Raw genomic sequence first — 22543 nt, forward strand, 5'->3', positions numbered from 1 at the left:
TGGGGTAAAAGCACTCCAGACAGAGGGACAGGCTGGCTAGTAGGACAACCTGCCAGGCTTGTCAAGGGAACAGAGCAGCAGGGGGCGGAGTGGGGTTGTCTGGAGTGGATGTAGCAGGTGAGATCAGAGCGACAAAGCAGTAGGCTGATTATGTAGAACCTTCTAGGCCATCGCAAGGACTCTGTCACCTCTGAGTGTAATGTGAAGCCATTGGGGGACTTTTTTCCCCCTAGCTTTTTTGTTTTGTTTGTTTTTGGAACTTTTAATTTTTATATAATTTCAAATTTTCAGAAAAGTTACAAAAAAGTACAAGGATTATACATCAACTATTCTTCAATTAAAAAAAAAAGGAAGAAAGGACAAGGAACTCCTGTGTACTCTTTTCTCTGTTAATTGTTCGCGTTTGCTCCATTTGCTTTATCATTTCTCTCCAAATATAATATAGATATAAAATATTTGTTTTCTGAATCATTTGGGGGTAAATTGAAAATGTCAGGCCCTTTTGCCCAAGTTACTCAGTGTGTTTTCTGAGAATGAGGACATTTGTAGTAATAATAGTACATAGTAGTACAACTGTCAACATCAGAATATTAAAATTAATATGATAGTATTATTTAATGCCAGTCCATACTTAAATTTCCTCAAATGTTTCAATTATGTCCTTTATAGCCCTTTTTTCCCAATCCAGGATTCCATCCAGGATCCCACACTGCATTTAGTTGTTCTGTCTGTTCAGTTTCATTTAATCTGGAAGATTCTTGATCTTCAGTTTTTTTATATATATCCTGGAATTAAAAAAAAATTATGGAAGTATAGTTGATTTACAATGTTGTGTTAACTTCTGCTGTACAGCAAAGTGACTCACTTATGTGTATTCTTTTTCATATTCTTTTCCATTATGGTTTATCACAGGATACTGAATATAGTTCCCTGTGCTATACAGTAGGACCTTGTTGTTTAGCATCCTATATATAATAGTTTGCATCTACTAATCCCAAACTCCCAATCCTTCCCTCCCCACCTCTCCTCCCCCTTGGCAACCACAAATCTGTTCTCTATGTCTGTGAGTCTGTTTCTGTTTCATAGATATGTTCATTTGTGTTGTATTTTAGGGTCCACATATAAGTAATGTCATATGGTATTTGTCTTTCTCTTTTTGACTTACTTCACTTAGTATGATAGTCTCTAGGTCCATCTATGTTGCTGCAAATGGCATTATTTCATTGTTTTTGATGGCTGAGTAATATTCCATTGTGTATACACACATCTTCTTTATCCATTCATCTGTCGATGGACATTTAGATTGTTTCCATGTCTTGGCTATTGTAAATAGTGCTGCTGTGAACATAGGGGTGCATGCCTATGGAGTGGGATATACTCCTGGTATATGCCAGGAGTGGGATTGCTAGATCATATGGCAACTCTATTTTTAGTTTCTTGAGGAACCTCCATACTGTTTTCCATAGTGGCTGCACCAATTTACACTCCCACCAACAGTGTAAGAGGGTTCCCTTTTCTCCACACCCTCTCCAGCATTTATTATTTGCAGACTTTTTAATGATGGGCATTCTGACCGGTGTGAGGTGGTACCTCATTGTAGTTTTGACTTGCATTTCTCTAGTAATTAGCGATGATGAGCATTTTTTCATGTGCCTGTTGGCCATCTGTATGTCTATTTAGGTCTTCTGCCCATTTTTCGATTGGTTTTGTTGTTGTTGTTGTTGTTGAATTGTATGAGTTGTTTGTGTATTTTGGAACTTAAGCCCTTGTCAGTCACATCATTTGCAAATATTTTCTCCCAGTCCGCAGGTTGTCTTTTTGTTTATGGCTTCCTTTGCTGTGCAAAAGCTTGTAGGTTTGACTAGGTCCTATTTATTTATTTATTTATTTATTTATTTATTTATTTATTTATTTATTGATTGATTGATTGATTGATTGATTGATTGATTGATTGTACGCGGGCCTCTCACTGTTGTGGCCTCTCCCGTTGCGGAACACAGGCTCCGGACGCGCAGGCTCAGTGGCCATGGCTCACGGGCCCCGCCGCTCCGCGCATGTGGGATCCTCCCGGACCGGGGTACGAACCCGTGTAGCCTGCATCGGCAGGCGGACTCTCAATCACTGCGCCACCAGGGAAGCCCCCATTTATTTATTTATACTGATATGAACTTTGGATTCTTACTTGATTCAGTGCATTATTTATTTTAATGCTCAGATTGTCCAAGATTTAGCCAGTGGAAGCCCCTTTAGCCACAGCCCCTAGCTGCTGTGTCTTTTTGATATACACCCAATATTTCTGAGCACTTCTTTACTTTCTGGTGAAACAAAATGTTCTAAGATCATTTTGTAATTCCCCAGCTGCAGCCCTAGAGACACCCTTTTCTCCAAGGAGTGCTGGTTCATTTTAGTAGAAAATGGTATTTAGTAACCAAGATCTGAGCACTTGGTGTGTTTATCACTACTTGTGTGTCATTCCTTTTAGGCTCCCTCAGCAGACAGAGCTAGGAAATATAGGTGAATGTATACATTGTGTATGTGCATACATTTCCTTATATTACATTTCCTTCCTTAACTATACACATTAAAACCATGAATTCATATTTATACCCTACTGAGAGATTTTAAAGAGAGGAACGACAGAATCTGATTTATGTTTTAAAAGGATCACTTTGCCCAGTGTGTTCAGAGTAGACTGTAAGGGAACAAGGAACAAGAGTGGAAGCAAGGAAATAATTTAGGGGCTATTGCAATAATCTGGGTGAGAGATGAGGGTGGCATGGACCAAGGTGTAGTATTGAAGTGTAGTAACAAAGAGTCAAATTTTTTACCTATTTTAAATAAGAAATTGTTGACTGATTTGATGTGGACTGTGTGTGTGTGAGAGAAAGGGAGATGAATCAGAGATGATTCTAAGGTTTCTGGTCTGGCTAACTGAAGAAATGGAATTTCCATTTACTGAGATGGAAAGACTACAGGTGAAGCAGTTTTGGGGGAGATGACCAGAAGTTTGGTTGGGACATTTTAAGTTTGTGATTCCTTATTAGATATCCAAGTAGAAACAATAAGTGGGCAATAGGATATATGCATCTGTAATGCAGGGAAGAGTTTTGGAGCTAGAAATGAAAATTGGGGATGCGTTAATGTAATGTAGGTTCATATTTTAAACCATGAGCCTGGAGATCATCAAGGGAATGAATACAGATAGAGAAGAGAAGAGGCTAGAAAATTGAGCCTTGGAAACACCTCAACATTTAGAGATCCAGGAGATGACGAACTAGCAAAGGCATCTGTGAATGAATTGTTAACGAAGTGGAAGGAATATAAGAAGAGTGTGGTGTCCTAGAAGGCAAGTGAAGAAAGCGTTTCTAAGCAGGGAGAGTAAGCATCTGTGTCAACTGCTGCTCAGTAGTGATCAATGGATTTAGCAACGTGATGGTCATTTTGTACGTTAACAAAAGCAGTTTTGTTGGGGGCAGGTGCAGGGTTGGGGGCACCTGATTAGAGAGGGTTCAAAGGAAAGTGGAAAGATGGTATTGGAAACAGTGGGCATAAGAGAAGTTGTTTTGCTGTAGAGGGGAACAGAGGAACGTAGTGGTAGCTGGAGGGGAGTTGTGGGGTTAAGATGGCGTTTGTTGTCTTGCATGTTCTAAATTGAGATAAACTTCATTATGTTTGTAGCCTGGTGGGAATAATCCAGTTAGAAAAGGGGGAAATTGATGGTAAAGAAAGAAAACAGAGCAATGTCCTTGAGTGGGCCAGAGGGAATGGGAGATCTAGTTGGTGTGGGGGTTGGCCTTAGTTAGGTGGAAGGGTTCATCTACAGTTAGGAGGAAGGGGAATAGCATGTGGTCACAGACTCAGGTAGGTAGGCAGGTGCGATTGCCGATGTCAGTAGGAAAATTTCTTCGGAATGCCTTTTTTTAAATTGAAGTATAGTTGATTTATAGTGTTATGTTAGCTTCAGGTGTACAGCACACTGATTCAGTGAATACATATACATTTTTTTCAGATTCTCTTCCCTTATAGCTTATTACAAAATATTGAGTATAGTTCCCTGTGCTATACAGTAGGTCCTTGTTGGGTATCTATTTTATGTATAGTAGTGTGTATATGTTAATCCCAAACTCCTAATTTATTCCCCTACTTCTGCTTTGGTAGCCATAAGCTTGTTTTCTATGACTATGGGTCTATTTCTGTTTTGTAAATAAGTTCATTTGTTTTGTTTTGGTTTTGTTTTGTTTTTAGGTTTCACATATAAGCCATATCGTATAATATTTGTCTTTGTCTGGCTTACTTCACTTAATATGGTAATCTCTAGGTCCATCCATGTTGCTGCAAATGGCATGATTTCATTCTTTTTTATGGCTAATATTTCTACTGTGTGTGTGTATATATATATATATATATATATATATATACCACATCTTCTTTATCCATTCATCTGTCGATGGACATTTAGGTTGCTTCCATGTTTTGGCTATTGTAAATAGTGCTGCTGTGAACATAGGGGTGCATGTATCTTTGCAAATTAAAGTTTTCTCCGGATAAATGCCCAGGAGTGGGATTGCTGGATCATATGGTAGCTCTACTTATAGTATTTTGAGGAACCTCCATACTGATCTCCATAGTGGCTGCACCAATTTACATTCCCACCAACAGTGCAGGAGGGTTCCTTTTTCTTCACACCCTCTCCAGCATTTATTATTTGTCGACTTTTTGATGATGGCCATTCTGACCAGGGTGAGGTGATACTTCATTGTAGTTTTCATTTGCATTTCCCTAAATTAGCGATATGGAGCATTTTTTCATGTGCCTGTTGGCACATGTATGTCTTCTCTGGAGAAATGTCCATTTAGATCTTCTGCCCATTTTTTGCTTGGGTTGTTTGAACTGAACTGTATGAGCTGTTTGTATATTTTGGAAATTAATCCCTTGTTGGTCGCATCATTTGCAGATATTTCTCCCATTCTGTAGGTTCTTTTTATTCTGTTTATGGTTTCCTTTGTTGTGCAAAAGCTTTTAAGTTTAATTAGGTCCCATTTGTTTATTTTTGTTTTTATTTCCGTTACTCTAGGGGACGGATCCAAAAAGATATTGCAGCAATTTATGTCCAAGAGTGTTCTCCCTGTTTTCCTCTAGAGTCTTATAGTCTCCGGCCTTACATTTAGGTCTTTAATCCATTTTGAGTTTATTTTTGTATATGGTGTTAGAGAATGTTCTAATTTCATTCTTTTACATGTAGCTGTTCAGTTTTCCCAGCAGCACTTATTGAAGAGACTTTTTTCCATTGTATATTCTTGCCTCCTTTGTTGTAGATTAATTGACCATAGGTGAGTGGGTTTATTTCTGGGCTTTTATCCTGTTCCATTGATCTATATGTCTGTTTTTGTGCCAGTACCATAGTGTTTTGGTACTGAAACATAGTGAAACAGGAAGTAAAGCTGAAGGAGGATGAAGGGATTCGTGGTTTGGTGTGAAAAGGAATGAAAGAGTCGTATAGGAGAGATGGAGGGGAAATGGATGGGGAAATGTGATATGATTGCTAATAGCACTGAGAAAACACCTGAGTTTGGAGTTATGAATTCAAATTGGCAGTTAAAACGGCTTTTTGCTTGATATAACCTTTGGAGGAGGAGTAGAAGCAGGAATCTGAGGCCCGCAAGAGGGCGCTCGTGGACAGGTCCTGGGTGGCTGAGTCCCTGAGAGTCTTGGAATAAAATTGGGATCTGCTCCAGGGAAAGACAGCACTGGAAAAACAAGTTGCTTTCTTCACCGGAGGCGGCAGTAGTATTCATTCCCAAAACTACTGACGCTGTGAGCAGGATTCGAACCTGCGCGGGGAGACCCCATTGGATTTCGAGTCCAACGCCTTAACCACTCGGCCATCACAGCCGCCTGCGGACCGGGGCCTGCGGAACTATAGCTGCCTATCAACACGCCCGCCTCTTGCGAGCGCTGTCTTGATGTCAGTGCGCGTGCGCTTATGAGGCAACGGCCCTACAGAAGCGGCGACTTTCCAGTTCTCTCTCCCTGCCCCGAGCCACAGTACAAAATGGGCCCAACCGTTCCCACACCGTTGAAGGCAGACAAAGGGATGCCGCTACACCCTGGTTCTTGACAGCTGGGGTCAGCCTCCAAATTCGCACTAAAAGTGCACAGGGAGGGAGACTCAAGTAGCAATGGGATGGCTGGTAAGAAGAATAATCCTTCCATATGTACTACAGAGAGGCGCCCTGTCAAAGTCTGGAAATGTGTCCCCTTCGCAGCAATAATATACTAGAGTCAACCGTCCCAGGCACCGCTGGGATTCGAACCCAGGATCTCCTGTTTACTAGACAGGCGCTTTAACCAGCTAAGCCACGGCGCCGTTGGGTGGGTTGTTGAGTCTAGATGTAGATCAGCTGTTCCTGAGGGTCACTAATCGAGACGACCGAAATAACGGCTGCCACGGGGCTTCAGTGACTCATCCTTTCCAAGGTTCCCCCTTTCCTTCCCAAGCTCTGAGCCTGAGGGTTAATACTCTGCACCACCCGCCTCTCTCCCACACCGTTGGGGACCAACTCGACTATGAATGGCTGCGTGGCCCCCCGTCCCTTAGCCACCTAGACTGACCTGCTTTCTCAGTGAGAAAGGGTTTGTGGAGAAGAGGGATGCGGGTCCTGAGAGGAGGGAATGGCTCACTCTCACTACAACCTTCCGGAAACGGGGGCGCCACACCTCCCCACAAAGAGCTCCCCTAACCCAACCCCCAAAGTTCATTCCACAAAGTCCTGGTATTTTTTCTTTTTATATTAAAAAATAACAGACACGATATCAAAAACACAAATGTCAGCGGTAGAGGGTACAGCTGAGAACACCTGGGTCCCACCTGAGGGGCAGCACCAGGGACTCCACGGTCCACCAACCTCCCCCACCCCGGAGCAGCTAGGGGTCTGGACCACCGGGTCCTGCTTGGGCCTCAGAGGGCTGGCTCTCCAAATAAATAAACGCAGCCCCAAGCCGCAGGGACAGGGACTCCGGCTCAGCTGGGGCTTGGAGAACCACTTCAGCAGCTTGTCAGCAACCTTGTCCAGGGGAAGGAACGACTCCTCAGCAGGGATGGGAGGTGCGGCTTCTCTGGGCTGGGCTAAAGAGTGCCACCCTCTGTTCTCTAAGAGGCCAGAGGCAGCCCCTGGATCCTGGGCTGCTGACGGGGGGAGGTCCCACACCCCCTACAGCGGGAGAAGCCGGGACAGTTTTCTATTGGTTGGTCCAGCCACGTCTGAGTTCTGCGAGTTGGGACATGGGAGAAGGAAGCTTCTCATGCATTCCCGGAGGTGGCCCCAAATGTAGTCTAGCTGGTGCCATTTCCTGCGGCAGGTAAGGCTGGACTGGATGAGCTCCCACCTTGTTCCTCCTCCTCCATGGCCAGGTCCTGAGAGCTTGAGACCGCGGCCCCAGCTTGGGCCTGGGCCTCATCACCGCCCTCGCCCTCACCACCACCGCCACCCGCCTCGCCCCCACCCTCCTCCATGGGCTCCAGCCCCAGTCCATCCATTTCCGAGAAGAGTGGGTCATCAGGGTGGCCAGGGTCTTGGGTGCTGCTACCGCAATCCACACAGGCCTTGGAGAAAGAAAGGATATGAGCGAGTCAGGCAGAGTTCTCACTGCTGACCTGCCACCCCAGTTCCCCGTGTTCCCCAACTCGAGAGTACTTCCCAAAATGTATGCCCAAGAAACATTAATCCATACAGATGCGCATGGGGTCAACAAGATTGGAAAATGCATCGTACCCTGTACCCAGACCGCACTATACACTAGCATAAGATTGGCCGAGAAAAGGTCTACCAAAACACACGTGGTTTAACACTAAATAACCCAGCAGCAAATTTAGTGGAATTAACGTCCTTCAGAATTAATGATTCAAGGAACAATGAGGGGATCAGCCCTTAGCCTCTACCCTTTCAACTTGAGCTCAATTCTTTCTTCTCCCTCCTGGCCCAGACTTGACTTCTCACCATCACATCAAGGGCCCGAGGCAGTTGACCCTTCCGGACCCAGGAGTGCACAGCACCCAGTTCCCTCCGCTGGTCCTCTGAGAACCGAGGCTGCTGCTTCTGCATAGCCCGGAGCCGCTCCCGGTCCTGCTTCAGCACAGAGGCCATGTCCCTGCTCCGGGAAGGGGTTCAGGAGGCAGAGAATGGGAGCTGGGGCCAGGGCCCACGAGGCTGGCATTTTTCCTTTACCTCAACTCCCCAGCTCCCCACTCACTGCCTCATGCTCCTCCCCTGAACCGGTGCTCTGGGAATTCAGGCCTTCCAGGACCAGGAAAGCTGCCCTCAGCCTGACTAATGGTGGGGCTCCAAGGGGCGGAGGGCAGAACAGGAAAGCCCCAGAGCAGAGCCAGGCCCAGAAAGAAAACCCCAAGTTAGCTGCAGTGAGGGTGGGCCGCCAGCCTCCCCACTCCTCTGAAGAAGAGGCAGAGGAGGTCCCTGAAAGTCCTCACCTGGAGGGCACCTGATAGGTCATCATGACATGCTGGTCAGCATTGGCCATGAGCAGCCAGATGGGATCCTGGAGCACGTACTTAATGACCTGGTCCCCGGGCTCAGCCCTGGCACGGGCAGCCCCAGCCTCAGCCTCGGAAGAATCGACGCTGCCGAAGTACTTGCTCGTGTGGCTGCTCTGACTGCTGCCTGTAGAGTGAGGGGCGGGCAACCAACAGAGTCAGGCCGCCCGGCGCTCCACCAGGCCTCGCTCAAGCCCACTGGCCTTAGGAAGCAGGGCAGGGGCCCAGGCTGCTTGGCCAAAGTGGGGCCTGGCCTCCCAACCCCCCAGACACTGTCCTACCCCGGGAGGTGTTGTGGGAGGCAGGGCACTCACGCGTGATGCTGGCTGAGGTGCTGCTCCCCTCATGGGAGCCTGAGCCAGACCCAGAGCCCAAGCCAGAGCCCAAGGAGCCCGAGGCAGCAGAGCCCGTGCCAGAGCGCGAGTCCTCCTGCAGCAGCAACTCCAGCAGGTCGCTGGAGCCCGAGAGCGCGTCCTGGTTGGAGGACTCAGTTATCTCCACCTGGGGGAGGGGAGGGGAGGGATTAAGGGATCAGCACCTAGGCTTCCCTTCAACTGCTGCCTCTGGCCGGGAGCGCACCCAAGCCAAGCGGCCTCTTCCCACTCCATGACAGTGGGCCCAGGCTGAGTGATGAGAGCTGGCGCAGAGCAGCGCCGTGGCGCTGGGCCCTTTCCAAGCAGCAGAGGCACGCTCAGAAGTTACTGGGATGTCCTCGCCACCTGTCAGACAGACGGGCCTGTCCCCACTTCACAGATGAGGCAGCTGATTTCTGCCTCATTCAGAAACGCAGCTGGGGCCTCCCACCCCACGACACCACCCTCTGGGGACGCCAGGTGGGCGGGGGGCAGGAGGAAGAGCGACGGGAGGAGCAGGGGAGAGGGCCGCGTGGGGGCCCTAAGAGGATGGGGGCGGGCCTCGGTGCTCACCGGTCTGGCCGCTGGGTCGGCAGTCTCCTCGCTGGGAGGGGGGTGCCCAGCACTACTCCCCTCGACACGAGGGGGCTCCTCAAGCTGCAGCAGGTTTAGCTGGAGCGGGGAGCTGCATCTCGAGTTGAAGAGCAGAGAGTCGGGGCGGCGGGGAGGGCTGGGGGGCGGCAGGGGCAGGGACGGAGAAGGGGAGTGGGAAGCGGGGGCCTGGGGTGCCCCACAGGGGTAGGTGGGTGGGGCAGGGAAGAGATAGTTAGGGAGCACCAAGGCCACCACTGGGGTCACCAGTGGGGCAGGGAAAGCTGCAGGAGACACAGATGTGGGTGCAGGAGGGAGAGGCTGGGGGCCTCCTCTGGGGGAGAACGCGGGGAGGGGGCAGGGCTGGACCACAGCCGGGAAGGGCGGCGTGGCTGGTGGTGGGGGCCAGGGGGCAGAGGATGGCACAGGTGACGGGTGGGAGACGGGGCAGGGGGCTTCGGCCTGAGGGGTCGGGTGCTGGCGGGAGCGCTTGGCTTTGGATCGGCAGTGGTGGCGGCGGCCGGGGGCTGCGGGGCCGTGGCGGCAGCCTGAGGGGAGAGACTAGGGTAAGCAAGGCCCTCGACCTGGGGGTTAGCAGCCCTGCCACCCCGGCCGGCTGCCCTGCCACTCGGACCAGGGAGAGGATAGGCCCCAGAGAGTCTGCCTCCCTGGCCCACATGTAACAGAGGAGACTCTGGAGAGGTGGGGGGACCTTCAGGGAAGACGCGGGAATCACTGACAAAGCGGCCGGGGGAGGAGAGGTTACACGAGGCGGGGTGCTGCAGGTGTGCAGAAGACCGAGGCCTGCTGGCGGACAGCAGGCAGGCGAGGTCGTGGACGAATGGGCAGGTGGCTCCGGTCCAGCAGGCAACTACCAGCCTGGGCGACCCTCCTGCCAGTGGGGCTGTGCTCCGCATGGCTCATGATGGAGCCAAGGTGGGCGGGAAAGCCCAGTTCCTAGCCCTATGCCCGCCTGCAGGGGGCCTCCCTCAGGCACCTGGAGGGCTGCCACCTGCCCTTGAAGCCCTGCCCCCACCCGAAGTCGTCCCAGTCCTCCCTGCCGGTCTACACAGATCTCCCAGTCAGCAGCAACTGAGTCCTGAGTGGGCTCGCTTCCTGCCCCAGCCCCCAGACTGGGCCTGGAGTGGCTTACCTGGAGCAGAGCGCCCCTGCCTGCCTGTCTCAGTGCTGCCCTCCTCTGGCGGCAGCCTGGACCCCTGCCCGCTGGGGAGGAGCTAGCGAGGGGCCATCCCTAGGCAGGGCCCTGGTGGCGGAGGTGGCAATAGCCTGGGTCCCTGGAGCACAAGGATCTCCCTCAAGAACCCCTCCCCCGACAGTCTGGCCCTAGACCAGGTGCAGGCAGGTGGCTACCCAACTCACCGGGGCCCGAGGGGGCCGTGGAGGAGCCGTCAAGTCCACGCAGCCTGCCATGGTCGCGGAAACGGCTGAGGAAGGCCTGCTCCTCCTTCTGGGTGTGCAGGGACAGCACAGCCTTGGTCAGGCCCACTGGCCGGTAGGCACCTGCGGCTGGGTCAGGGGCCACCGTGGGGCTGGGGGCTGGGCTGGGAGCTGGGCCAAGAGGCAAGCCAGGCAGGTCCTCCATCATGATGATGTCTGAGGAAGATGAGACAGGGGAAAGGTCAGAATCACCTTAAGTGTTAGCACACCCACACCACACGGCACCCTCCATGTCCAGCAGCTTAGCCAAAGACCTGGGCTCTGCCCTGCGGCCGAGCCTGGGCCTCCCCTGCATCTCTTGGCCACCTCCCCACCGAGAACTGGCTCTGGGCCTTCTTCCCCGTGTAAAGCCGTCCCAGGGTAAGAAAGGGATACTCAGTCCTCGTCAGTGGCACTACCCTAGGATGACCCCCCCGTGACTCCTTGGAAGGGAAGCCCACACCTCGCACTTCCCTCACTCGTTTTCCAGGTCAATGCCCGAAGACCCTTCAGGGCTTTTCAACAGTCCCTGCCTCGACCGTCTGCGGGCAGCACCTCAGGCTGACCTACACCCCAGACTTTGTGTGTGAACTGACGGTGAGAACACAGGAAGCAGGATGAGGGACAGACAAGGCGGCAGAGGCTGGCGGGCGGGTGGAGAGCAAGAAGCGGCAGCCCTGAGCTAAGACGGGGGCCTCCTTCTCTCCATCAGGAACCAGAGGGCGGGAGAAGGCAGCCGGCAGGAGGGGGGACGCTGGCTGGGGGAGCAGAGGGAGCCCGGGCACCACCCCCCTCAGCCACGCCCGTACCCGATTCCGGGGGCTTCTTGTCTCCCACATGGACGATGGTGGAGCTGAAGCTACACTGACTGGTGACGGACACCACGCTCTCCGCCTTATTGGCCAGGGCGAGCGGGCTCAGGGCGCCTCCTCCCACCACCGGCTCCTTCAGAGGGGCGGCCCCCTCCCCAGACAGCACTGCCGATGGATCTGTACGGAGAGATGCCGGTTATCGCCCCGCTGGGAGGCTGGGAGAGGAAACCCCAGTGGGGGTGGGGAGAGAGAGGAGCGTGGAGATCTGGAGGCTGGGCGGGGACGGGACAGAGTGAGGTGGGGCCCCAAAGACAGAAATGCAGACGCAGGAACAGAGGACAGGGTTGTGGAGGCAGGATGGCCTGGCTCTTCACCTTTCTCGGCCCCCACAGAGACCGCTCCCGCCCGCTGCCTGTCCTCGTCGGAGGCCGAAGAGGCGGTGCAGGACGAGGAGGAGGTGCACTTGCGCTTGGTCGTGCTGGGGAGGTTGCAGCTCTCCAGGTACCTGAGGAAGCACCAGAAGACATGAGAGCAGCGCCTGGGTGGGGCAGGGCCGGGGCCCAAGCGGGAGAATGGGCCAGGATGGCCTTACCTGAGGATGCTGTCCAGGCAGTTGATCTGCTGGTAGGAGCAACCCGAGGCTTCTTTCCGCTCAGCCTCCTCAGGAGCTGAGGCTACTAGGGCCTGGGTCAGAGCAGGTGCCACCTCCAGCTCTGGGTCTGCAGATTGGCAGGGAAGGGTCTTGGCCTTGAATGTGCCTGCAGCTGGGCCGAGGAGAGAAAAGCTCCTCTGGGTTGGGCTGAGGGTCATGGGACCCGCCCCGCCCCAGGCCTCACTCCTCACCCACACCCTCACCAACTCACCAGGGACACGGGGCCGGGGCAGAGGCCGGGCCCGGGACTCAATAAAAAGCTGCTGCCCCTGATGCTTCACCAGGTGCACGTCCTTACAGATCTGCTGGAAGGTCACCTGTGGGGCAGGGCAGTGGGCAGCATTGGGGGGGCGTGGCCAGCCTGGGGAGCCCAGAGCGTAGTGCAAGAAAAAGGCCCCAGGGCTTCCCTGGTGGCGCCGTGGTTGAGAGTCCGCCTGCCGACGCAGGGGACGTGGGTTCGTGCCCCGGTCCGGGAAGATCCCACATGCTGCGGAGCGGCTGGGCCTGTGTGTGAGCCATGGCCGCTGCGTCCGGAGAGGCCACAACAGTGAGAGACCCACGTACCGCAAAAAAAAAAAAGAAAAAGGCCCCAGTGGGGAGGAGCAGAGATCACTATGAGAGCAGGACGAGAAAGAAAAGGAGGTGGACGCGGCTCCTCTGGGTTTGGCAGTGCTGACTCTGAGAACAAGGGAACGGGAGACTAAAGGGGTAAAGTGGCAGAGAGGCACTCACCGGTGCAGGAGGCCCAGGTCCCTCGGCGTCACCCCCGTTGCTGGCACTGGAGGAGCCAGGGCTGAGGAGAGGGCCTGGGGAAGTCACCTGGCCGACTCCACAGAACCCGGTAGGGCTGGGGCTGTGCACAGGCTGAGGCAGGAAGAGCGACAGGTCAGATGTCCAAGGCCTTGTTCCGCACCCCTTCCTCATTCTCAAGCCCCGTCCCCTCAACTCTCACCTGTAACAGCAGCCGGTGGATCTGCTCAGAGAGCTCCTGGATATCAGGGTCCAGGGAGAGAGCGGGACTGGGGACTGGGGGAGTGAACACGTCTTCATTCAGGGGCGCCCTGCGGGGTGGGAAGGATGAGCTGAGCCCTGCCCCCTCCACACTGGCCCGCCCTCCAGGGCACCACCCACTTACGTTCGTACTTTGTGGCGGCCCAACACAAAGGCCACCTTGCGGCTCCAGGGGTGCACGAAGCCAGCCCAGCTGGTGTCCATGGTGACGTACTCCCCATTCCGGGCGCAGAAGCGGATAGGGGAGTGGTCAAAGGGCTGGCCAGCCAGCTGCAGGACTGAAGGGAGTGAGAAATGAGGTGCGGGTCAGTGGGAAGGAGAGCTAAGTAAGGTTGTGGAGCCCCCTGGAGCCTCCCCCCACCCGAAATCCAAGAGGCCAAGGCGCTGAAAGACACAATCACAAGGACAGCTGTTAGGAAGCCCTGGAGACAGCCGGAAGGGAGCGCAGGATGAAAGGAACTCACTCTTTTTGTGGATGGCCAGCATGAGGGGTCGGTCCTCGGGATGCAGGAAAAGGAGCACTGGGGCCCCCAGGAGGTCCTGGGGGAGGTAGCCCAGCAACGGGGCGGCCCTGAAATGACAGGAGGCATCAGAATGGCCAAAGCCTCGGCCCTGGACACCTCCTTTTTCTCCAGGTCCTGACCTCACCTTTCATCCACATCCTGGAAGAGGCAGCTGGGCGTGTGCCTCGTAGTGAAGATCCTCTTGTCGGGGGGAATCCGGGGAGCTGAGGCACAGAAAGTGTGGCCATTGGATTTCCTCCAGAACGGTCCAGCTCCTCAGCCCTCCATGCTGCCTCAGGCCCAGGCTGGCTGGCAGACAGTTCTCTCCACAGCTCTGCCTTGGGCCCTCTAGCCTACAAAGATGGTCTGGACAATCTTTGTGCCCCATGCCGATAATGAAACTGAAAACCAAGGTACTCTCCTTTGCCTTCTCCTAGCTTAGGGCTCTCACCCAACTCTACCTCTAAAGAGGCGTTCAAACCCTCATTTTAACAATACCTTCTGTGTTCCAAAGCTGTCTCCCACACTCCCGTCCTGCCTCACCCCCAGCCTAGAGAAGGCCCCCTTCCTCCTACCCCAACCAGGCCAGGCGCCTGGCCCGCCCACCTTCATAACCAGAGTGAATGCGCTCTGCGATCAGCAGGCAGCACGGCTGTGCAGGGGCCCCATCAGAGACCCGGATCTTGGTCACATATGGGGTTAGGCGGAATGGCTGGTACCGAGGCCCGGGATCTCGGTCAGGACCCCCTCTAGCAAGGAAGAGAAAGAGGCATTAGGGACTGTCAGTGAAGAGCCACCCACCACCCACCTCAAGGTCATGGGCCACACAGCAAAGAAAAACGGGGTGTGGGAGGTGCAAGGGGTCTGCTCCCACGTCCCCTGCCTACCTGATACGGCAGAAGACCGACTTCTCCTGGGTGAAGTCCTTGAGGCCTGAACCTGAGACAGACCAGGAGGACAGTAAGCACAGCTCCCCATCCCCTTCCTGGGCTGAGAAGAACCCAGCAAGGAAAAGCCTGGGGCCCCTGGCCCCTCATGGCAGGTGCTTCCTGGAACTGCTCATCCCTCCCCCCAAGCACTTCGGGACCTCACCTGCCGAGGCCCCCGTGCCCCAGGTGGGCAGGCGAGATGGGGCAGTGGAACCATAGAAGACGCCCACATCCTGGGGAGCCAGGAGCTCTGAGAAGCGGGCACCGCGGAACACATCCTGCTTGCAGCGCAGCAGGATACCTGCCTGCTCAGAAATGTAGACGATGCGGCCTGTCAGGAAGGAGACAGCCACGGAGAAAGTATCCTAGGCGAGAAAGCAAAGACAAGAGCAGGTTCAGGAGCTGTGGGAGTGGGGCTGGGGGTGCGTCGGGATACAGAGGCTGGGCTGCGCTGACCTGGTTGCGAAGCGTGTACTCAGATGTGATGTGCTCCAGTTCCTCCAGAGTGTAGGTGGACATGTCCATGGCACAAGGCTCGCCCTCCTCCAGGCTCCACTGCTGGTAGTATTCCTGGTTGGCTGCAGGGTGCGGGCAGCAGCACACTTAGTGAGGAGACTGCCCCCATGGTACTAGCCCAGGACCTGAACACTGCCCTCCCAGGAAGCACCACTCACCTTGCACCTGCTTGACACAGGCCAGTGCGTACTGCAGCGTGGCCAGGGTCCCAGAGCGGCCCTTGCCCCTGCGCTCTGGTGGCAGCCGAAGCTTGAGCTCCCGCAGCGCCGTCATGAGTTCTTTCTGGGTCCTTGCCCGAGCTGACTGTTCACTGCTGCAGGGCCCACAGGGAGGGAGCGGGTATAGACATTAGCCCCAGAGCGTGGCCCCCAGCCCTCTCCCCCAGCCCTCACCCCACGAACCTGCAGCCACTGGTAGACGGGTTGTCCTGCTCTGAGCTGGCACTCAGGAGGCTGTAGGCAATGGAACTGCTGGGTGGGGATGGGCTCTGAGAGTTTGTGCTAGGGGAGAAGCAACAGACCCAAGATGAGGAGAAAGTGGGCAGCAGCACGGGCCTGTCTCCCAGCTCAGTCTGCTCAAAAGACCACTCCTAGCACCTGCAACCCATCCAAACACACCTCTTGCTGCTTTCAGTGGTGTCCAGCAGGGCCGAGTCCTTGCCATTGCCGGAGGAGGAGCTATGTGAGCTCCGCTGAGATGCACCCCTGGACTCCGGTCCATTGGACTCATTGCCGCTGGAGCCATTGCTGTTGGCATCCGTGTCGTCAGCCAGGCTGGCGCCAGGACAAGGTCGATGCTGTGGAGGCCCAGGGGATGGAGCCCCTCCAGGACAAAAGGATTCCCCCGGCCTGGGGTCCCCTCCCCCATCAGCCCCTTCGAGGGGGCCGCTCATGTCTGGGCCATGGGGAGCGCAGGAGAACAGGGAAGGCGGAGAGGCCACCAGAGAGGCACGAGGGGGCCGGGAGGCCTGGCCAGGGGAGCGAGGTGGGAGACTCAAGCCTCAGAGAGCTGAGAAGTTTGATCACAGCCAGCGCCTGAAAAGAGAGACAAGAAGGAGAAAAACCTGGGCTGTAAATTCACAACACCTGCCAATTTCATTCAGCCTCCTCCCTTTCAGGTCCCCACGCTCCTGAGACCCAGGCTTCCAATATGGAGCCTAAGCAATTTCTGTTTCCTGTCCGCGTACGGGGCGGGGGAGCGTCGGGGGGCTGCAGGTGGAAAGGGGCCTCTCTTGGTCCTTCCCCCACATCCCCTGCCAGCGTGGCCTGAGGAGGTAATACCTAAGCGGTCGACTAGAAAGAACTTCAGCTGTGAGCCACAGCCTGGATACTTCCCATTCCCAAATTCCCAGCAGGCCCCCACTCCGCCTGGAACTCCAAGGCCTCGGAGCAAGGTGCGAGCCTGCCGCCTTCTATATTTAGGCCTCCGGGCTAATTTTATCCGGGGGCGGTGCCACCTCCGCCACACATGCGCGCGGACTTGCGCGGCCCCACCACGCGCTTCCGCCGCCACTGCGGTCGCCAGGGAAACCGACGTCAGCGGCTGAGCTCAGCGGTTGCTGGAGGGCCCGCAAGAGGGCGGGGGAGGGGGCGACCCCTCCCCCATTTCTCGGCGGAAACGGGGCAACGACACACTCCCGCACTCGCAAGCGCGACCAGGGGTCGCCCACCTCTAATAGATCCCCAGTCCCCGGAGGGCCGAGTGGCCGTAGGAAGAGGGGCAGCCATCGGGGTTTCAGAGGCTGGCCTTGCTCCCCAGGGCAAAACACAACCACCACCGCCCTCCGCGCAAAAGCCCCTAGACCGGCGCTCTCCAGGATCCCAATCATTCTGGTTAAGACAACACAGCCTTTCCTCCTCTTGCCCCTGCACCTTCTCCCGACCCCCAGGACCGAGGCCTGTCAGGAACCCAGGAATCCTCTCTTCGGTCCCCTACTTTTCTATACACTCGCCGCCACCGCCACCCCCCCCCCCCCACAGCCATCCGAAGCAGACACACTCTGCTCTGACCAAGGGACGGACAAAGGCCAGAGACGTCTGTTCCCTTACTCTCTCCCTCCAACCACACCCCCAACCTCAGAGCATTTTCTGAGCTTCAGGAGAAAAGGGAAGGCTGTGGCCAACAGCAGGAACTAGCACCGGGAACGAGATGTTCCAGTTTGAACCGGGCTGACATCACAGCCGGCGCCAGGCCAGGGACTGGAGGAGGGAGCGCGGGAAGCGTGGAAAGCCCGAAGGGGTCCTGGTGCTGGGGCAAAACCGGAGACCCCCGAGTGACAAAGGCAGCAGGGGGCATGCCTGATGAGGGTCAGGTGTGGGGCCGGGGCAGCTGGGAGTTGGGGGCAAAGCTGGAGGTAAGGTAGGCAGGTCAGGAGTGCGGACGCCCAGTGCAGGATTGTGAGGAATACCTAGGTCCCCGGGGACAGGGAGCGGGTGGACAACGGCAAGGAAGGCGGATTATTGGTGTGCCGTCTGAGTGCCCAGGCCGAAAGCGGCCCATCAGGCTGGAAGTGGCGGCAGTCAGCCTCCGGGCCGAAGACCGGCCCCTGGGGTGGCCGCGGAGATGCTTACCTGGCCGCGCGAGCGCCCTCCGGTCGCCTGCCCGCCGCCGTTGCAGCCCGCAGCTGAGTGCAAGCTCCGCGGGGCCAGGAGGCGGGTTGCATAACGCCAGGCGCTGCCCCTCATTGGCCTCCTGCCGGCGGAGCCACAGGCCCCGCCCCCAATTGGCTGGGGATCTCGTCCCGGCGCCTGATTGGCTACTGGCCCCCACTGAGGTCAGGGCTGTGTCACACACACGGGCGCACGTGGATCTGGGTGCTGGCGCTGGGCTGAAGGGCCCCAGACACCACAGCCCAGCCAATGGGCGCGGGACGTCTTGTACAGTAAATAATGGAAGGGAGGGGAGGGGAAGGGAGGGGAGGTAAGCTGTCCCTCTTCAGAGAACATACCAGGGCCACAGTAGGTATTTAAGATAACTCTACTTCCTGAACCGACCAGCCTTGCACAACAGGACACCCTGGCCTTGCCAGGGGTGGGCAGAAAGAATGCAGACCTTAGGAGGTGGACCAAGCTGGATGAGACAGCTGGTCCCTGGGAGGAGATGGACAGAAAACCCAGCTTGGCCTTTCCTAGGTTCCCCTCCCCAGCCTTGTCATCACAATAGAGCCCTTTTACCCAATCCCTTCCTCTGACACTTCAAATCCTGTGGACAGCTAGGAGGAGGGTAATCGAGGGTCCACATCTGAGGAGGGGGTGGAGTGGGGGGAAGGATGCAAACAATAGAAGGGGCAGCCAGAGCCAACAGGAGCTGTGAAGGGAAACAATGGCAGGTGTTTCCATGGCCAATCAGAGAAAAGGTCACCGGGCAACCTACGTGGTGACTAGTGCTTCTCTCCTGAGGATGCAGCCACCCACAGTTACGGCTGCACCAAAAGTAGGGGCCAGGCAGCCAGGGCTGCAGGGGAACAAAGCGGTGGCTGAGAGAAGAGACCTTAGACAAAGGTGGGGTGGCAAGGGCTTCAGGTCCCCACCGCAAGGAGAAGAGAAAGCCAAGGACCTCATCACCTGTCTCCTTAACTGTATTCCGCAGCCCCCAGGAGAGAACCTGACACGCAGTAGGTGATCATAAACATGGTGACTTTGTAACTAGAGCTAGGGGAGGGGGAGGGGCCTCAGTAATAGAGAAGGAGCTGGAAATTATAATTTTTTTTTTTTAAGAGGCAAGAAGCAGAACACTGAGTCCTAAATTTGGGGGAATAAAGTGCCAGCTTGGGCCGCGAAGAGCTTCAGTTACACAGACCCCCTCCATCCAAGACTGATGTGTAGTTCCTCTCAGGGCTCCCTGGAAACGTGGGTGGCAAGTGAAGAGGCTGATGCTGACGTAATCAGCGTGGGTGCACACGCCTGTTACGTGGCCTAAGCTTTCCTTAACAATTGTGTTCCCCATGGTGGGGTGAGGGGGTGGGCAGGGTCAGGGCTCTGTAGAAAAGCTTACAGAATAACCCAGAAAAACCAAAGCAAGAAAACACAGGAAATAAAGGATTGAGGAGCCTGGATTCTCAGTCTTCTCTCCTTGAAAATGCCCCCCCAACTCATATATTGTGGCCCAGTCCCTTGTCTCCTTTTCAGACACCTCTTCTCTGGAAACATCCTTTTTCTTCTTCCTCAGCACTCCTTAGGGCTCTAGATGTGATCTCCCCCGGCACAGGCGATCCTTGCTCTCCACCTCCACCTCCACATTTTCCTTTTGCGTAGACAAAAGGGTCCAGCGCTCCAGCAGCTCTCAAGGCCCTAATCAGGATCCTGCCTCACGGTCCCCACAGTAACCAGACCCTGCTGCCGTCAATGGAGGAGAGGGGGCGGGAGGCGGCGGTGACGTCAAGCGGAGGAAGGGGGCGGGGCGAGGCAGCCGGGGAATGTGGGGCAGGGAGGCTGGAGAGGCAGCGGTTTGGGAGGCGGCCAGCCCGAGAGGGCGGCGGCCAGAGAACTTGGGAACATCATGTTCTTTTGGCTGGTAGCCCAGGACATGCACCGAGCCTGGACGCCTCCCCCCAACCCAACGATAGCCATCCTGTCCCAACGCCAGGGATTCCTGGAGAGAGGATTAGGAGGAAGGGGTCCCCCCTCCCCCGCCCCCACGCCTGGCTCTCTTCTCCAGACTCGCATCCGCCCTCCCCTTGGCTTGCTCCTACAGCTCCTGGCATTGGCTTTCCCCCTCTTCCAGACTGTACACATCTGCTGGCCCGATCCCAAAGCCAGGGCGGGTAAGTTGGAGGCCAGGTTCTGCAAGAGACCTTTGCTCCTTCCCTGAGGCCCCCTTCAGAGCCTGAATCTCTTGTTACGATGGTAGCAGAGACAGGGAGGAGGGATAGGGAGGAGAATGGGTCTAGGATGAGGAACTCGAACTGGGAAAGAGCAAGTGGCCCAGCCTGGGGCCTTGGATCTTGGGAGAGGGATAAAAGGGAGGAATGAAGGTTTGGGGCTGGTGCCTCAAGACAAGAACCAGGAAGAGGGAAATGGGGCGGGGGTCACCAAAATTTGCAAAAAAAAAAAGTATGAGAATAGTTCCCAACCACAGCATTCACATAAATCTTACACCCTGTCACTGTTCTTTTGTCACCCTATAGCAATTTTCTTTTACCTAAAAAAAAAAAAAATTAAAAACATGACCCAGGCATTGCGCTGAGCACTTTACATACATTATCTTATTTAATCTTCAGAAGAATCCTGTGAGATGGGTATAATTATCCCCATTCCACAAGGACCAACTAAGGCTCAGAAGTTACCAAACTTGCCTAAAATGTCCCATAATCAGTTCTCAGGCTCTTAACAAATGGGACCCAGGATTCAAATCTGAGCTCTGATAATGGCTTGTCATTCTGATTTCTTACCCTTCAGGAACCTTTGAGGTGTTACCAGCTCTGGGAACCTGGGCCTCTCAAACACTCAGCCAATTCTAAGTTTGGTGCCTAAAACACAGACTCCATCCAACCTCTCCTCTACCCTGGGACATTCAGTTTGCACTCTCCACACACTTCAAATCATCACAGTCCCAGTTTTCACATGCTCACAAAGTCCTTGAGATCACCCTAGCAGCCACCAGCCCCAGTGACTTCCTAGGAACCCCACTTCCTCACTCTTCCACCTTACTGCAGGTCACTTTACCACAGGCCTCGTTGCTTGTACAGACAGACACCAGAGCACTCTGTTGGTGCCTCCTCACCGCCAGGGGCTCAGGAAGACAAGTATACAACCAATCTGCACAAGCCCATCCTCCCTCTCAGGATCCGACAGTTGCTACCCCACGTTTACTCCCAAAGATGGCTCCGAGTCCCAACCCCTCCCCTTTACACATGAGAAAGACATCCAGAGCCCTGATGTGACTAGCTCAGGGTCACACAAATCATCACCCCACCCTTTTTCAAATCACCGTACCCCCTTTGGTACCCTCTCAACTGCCCTAGCAGGACCTCTCTCCAGCCTCAGAACCCCTGCCTATTTCAAGTGCTTAAGGCACCTACCAAAACAGCAGTCACGCACTGGAACGTCTCCCACCGGCTCTCAGGGGTCCTGTCCCGTACCTCCCTGGGAGTAGGGTTCTCAGCTCCCTCAGTTCGCTGGCTTCTGAGCCCCTCCCCGCGGCAGTCAGGGGTACAGGGACCCTAGGGCGTTGAGGGATTTGATGTCAAGGATTCCCGCTCCCCTCTCTCTAGAGCTGAGTTCGCAGCCCCTATTCCCCCGTAACCATCAGAGCTCCCACCGCGGTGATCACGCATTTGCAAGATCCCCCTCACGGCAATGCATTAACACCCCTCCTTACAGAACCACCGTGGAAAAACCCATACCGACCGCCGCTCCTCACCCTCCACGCCTGAGCACTTACCGCTCAGCGCGCACGCCGTCCAATTTCTTCCTAACTAGGATCAAGGAGACTTGGATTCGCTTCTCCAGGCCCGCCCGCCGACCAGGATGCCACGCCCCTCAAGCTTATTGGCCGAAGGGCGCCGACCCATGCCCCGCGCCGCGTGCGGCCGCGCAGCCCCCGCACTGCCACCATTGGCGCCACCCGCCTCCCTCATCTTCTCATTGGTCAGTTTGCCAACCAGCAGTGACAGATCCACGTCCGGGAGGGGCCACCCTAGCACGTTGATTGGAAGCTGACCGAAAGCCACGCCCACTTCCACCTCCGAAGTTCTTACTGGCTGTGGCAGCGTCCCCCGACCCGCCTAGATCGGTGACGCGGACGCCAGTCCAGTCCTCCAAATTTTCTCATAGGCTGAGAAGTCCCGGAGCTGTAGAGGACACGTGCGGCCGATCTCACGCGGCAACTTGTTTACCTAGAAGCTGGGGATTTTCCTTGACGACACGCTAACCCAGGACGGCCGAGTCTGCGCAGGCGCAGATGTGAGCAGTGGTGGCTTTGGTGGGGGCGCTTTGTGAGCCGTTAGGCGCGTGACAAGAGCGCCCCCGCGCTGGGACTGTGGACCTGGGTTCCTGAAGCTCCCTGAAGCTGGAAGCTGCTGGCATTACGGTGAAGCGATCTTCAGGTCTCAGTGCCGCGTGGTAACGATGAAGATGATAGCCACCTCCCAGATTATATTTTCTGTGGGCCAGGCCATGCGCTTACAAACCCGGAGGAGGCGGCTGATCTACTTCCCACTGTCTCAAATGAGACTGAGATCCAGAGAGGTTA

The 22543-nt window shown here is 55.1% G+C and overlaps 1 protein-coding gene and 2 non-coding genes across 6 annotated transcripts; all 3 read right to left on the reverse strand.

Annotated features, from left to right (window-relative positions):
* Nucleotides 1–5810: 5810 nt before the first annotated feature.
* On the reverse strand, nt 5811–5892 carry TRNAS-CGA (transfer RNA serine (anticodon CGA)). Its single transcript has one exon. It is a non-coding gene; the product is annotated as a tRNA-Ser (tRNA).
* Nucleotides 5893–6293: 401 nt separating this feature from the next.
* Nucleotides 6294–6367, reverse strand: TRNAT-AGU (transfer RNA threonine (anticodon AGU)). Its single transcript has one exon. It is a non-coding gene; the product is annotated as a tRNA-Thr (tRNA).
* Nucleotides 6368–6778: 411 nt separating this feature from the next.
* Nucleotides 6779–21824, reverse strand: PER1 (period circadian regulator 1). Of its 4 annotated transcripts, none has more exons than XM_030861503.2 (23): nt 21734–21824; nt 15970–16386; nt 15754–15852; nt 15511–15665; nt 15293–15414; nt 15000–15201; nt 14795–14846; nt 14514–14656; nt 14053–14131; nt 13869–13975; nt 13529–13682; nt 13346–13454; nt 13126–13257; nt 12605–12710; nt 12334–12505; nt 12116–12246; nt 11739–11918; nt 10873–11106; nt 9475–10040; nt 8863–9049; nt 8486–8675; nt 7998–8148; nt 6779–7603 (listed from the first exon to the last, which is right to left on the reverse strand). In XM_030861503.2, exons 2-23 carry the CDS (start codon nt 16242–16244, stop codon nt 7334–7336), a joined length of 3816 nt encoding a protein of 1271 aa, XP_030717363.1. In that variant the 5' UTR covers nt 16245–16386; nt 21734–21824; the 3' UTR covers nt 6779–7333. The 4 variants fall into 4 exon arrangements, with proteins under 4 accessions (XP_030717363.1, XP_060146496.1, XP_060146497.1 ...); XM_060290513.2 differs by lacking the exon at nt 21734–21824 and adding an exon at nt 21372–21679; XM_060290514.2 differs by lacking the exon at nt 21734–21824 and adding an exon at nt 21001–21153.
* Nucleotides 21825–22543: the final 719 nt, after the last annotated feature.

This window comes from Globicephala melas, chromosome 20 (genome assembly GCF_963455315.2).
Source record: "Globicephala melas chromosome 20, mGloMel1.2, whole genome shotgun sequence".
Classification (NCBI taxonomy): Eukaryota; Metazoa; Chordata; class Mammalia; order Artiodactyla; family Delphinidae; genus Globicephala; species Globicephala melas.

Coding starts and splice junctions, on each gene's coding strand:
- PER1 (XM_030861503.2), bottom strand. CDS start 16,244: ATGAGCGGCCCCCTCGAAGGGGCTGATGGGGGAGGGGACCCCAGGCCG. Junction 15,666..15,753: donor CCGTCTACCAGTGGCTGCAG/GTTCGTGGGGTG, acceptor TGGGCCCTGCAG/CAGTGAACAGTCAGCTCGGG. Junction 13,455..13,528: donor GGCCGCCACAAAGTACGAAC/GTAAGTGGGTGG, acceptor CCCACCCCGCAG/GGCGCCCCTGAATGAAGACG.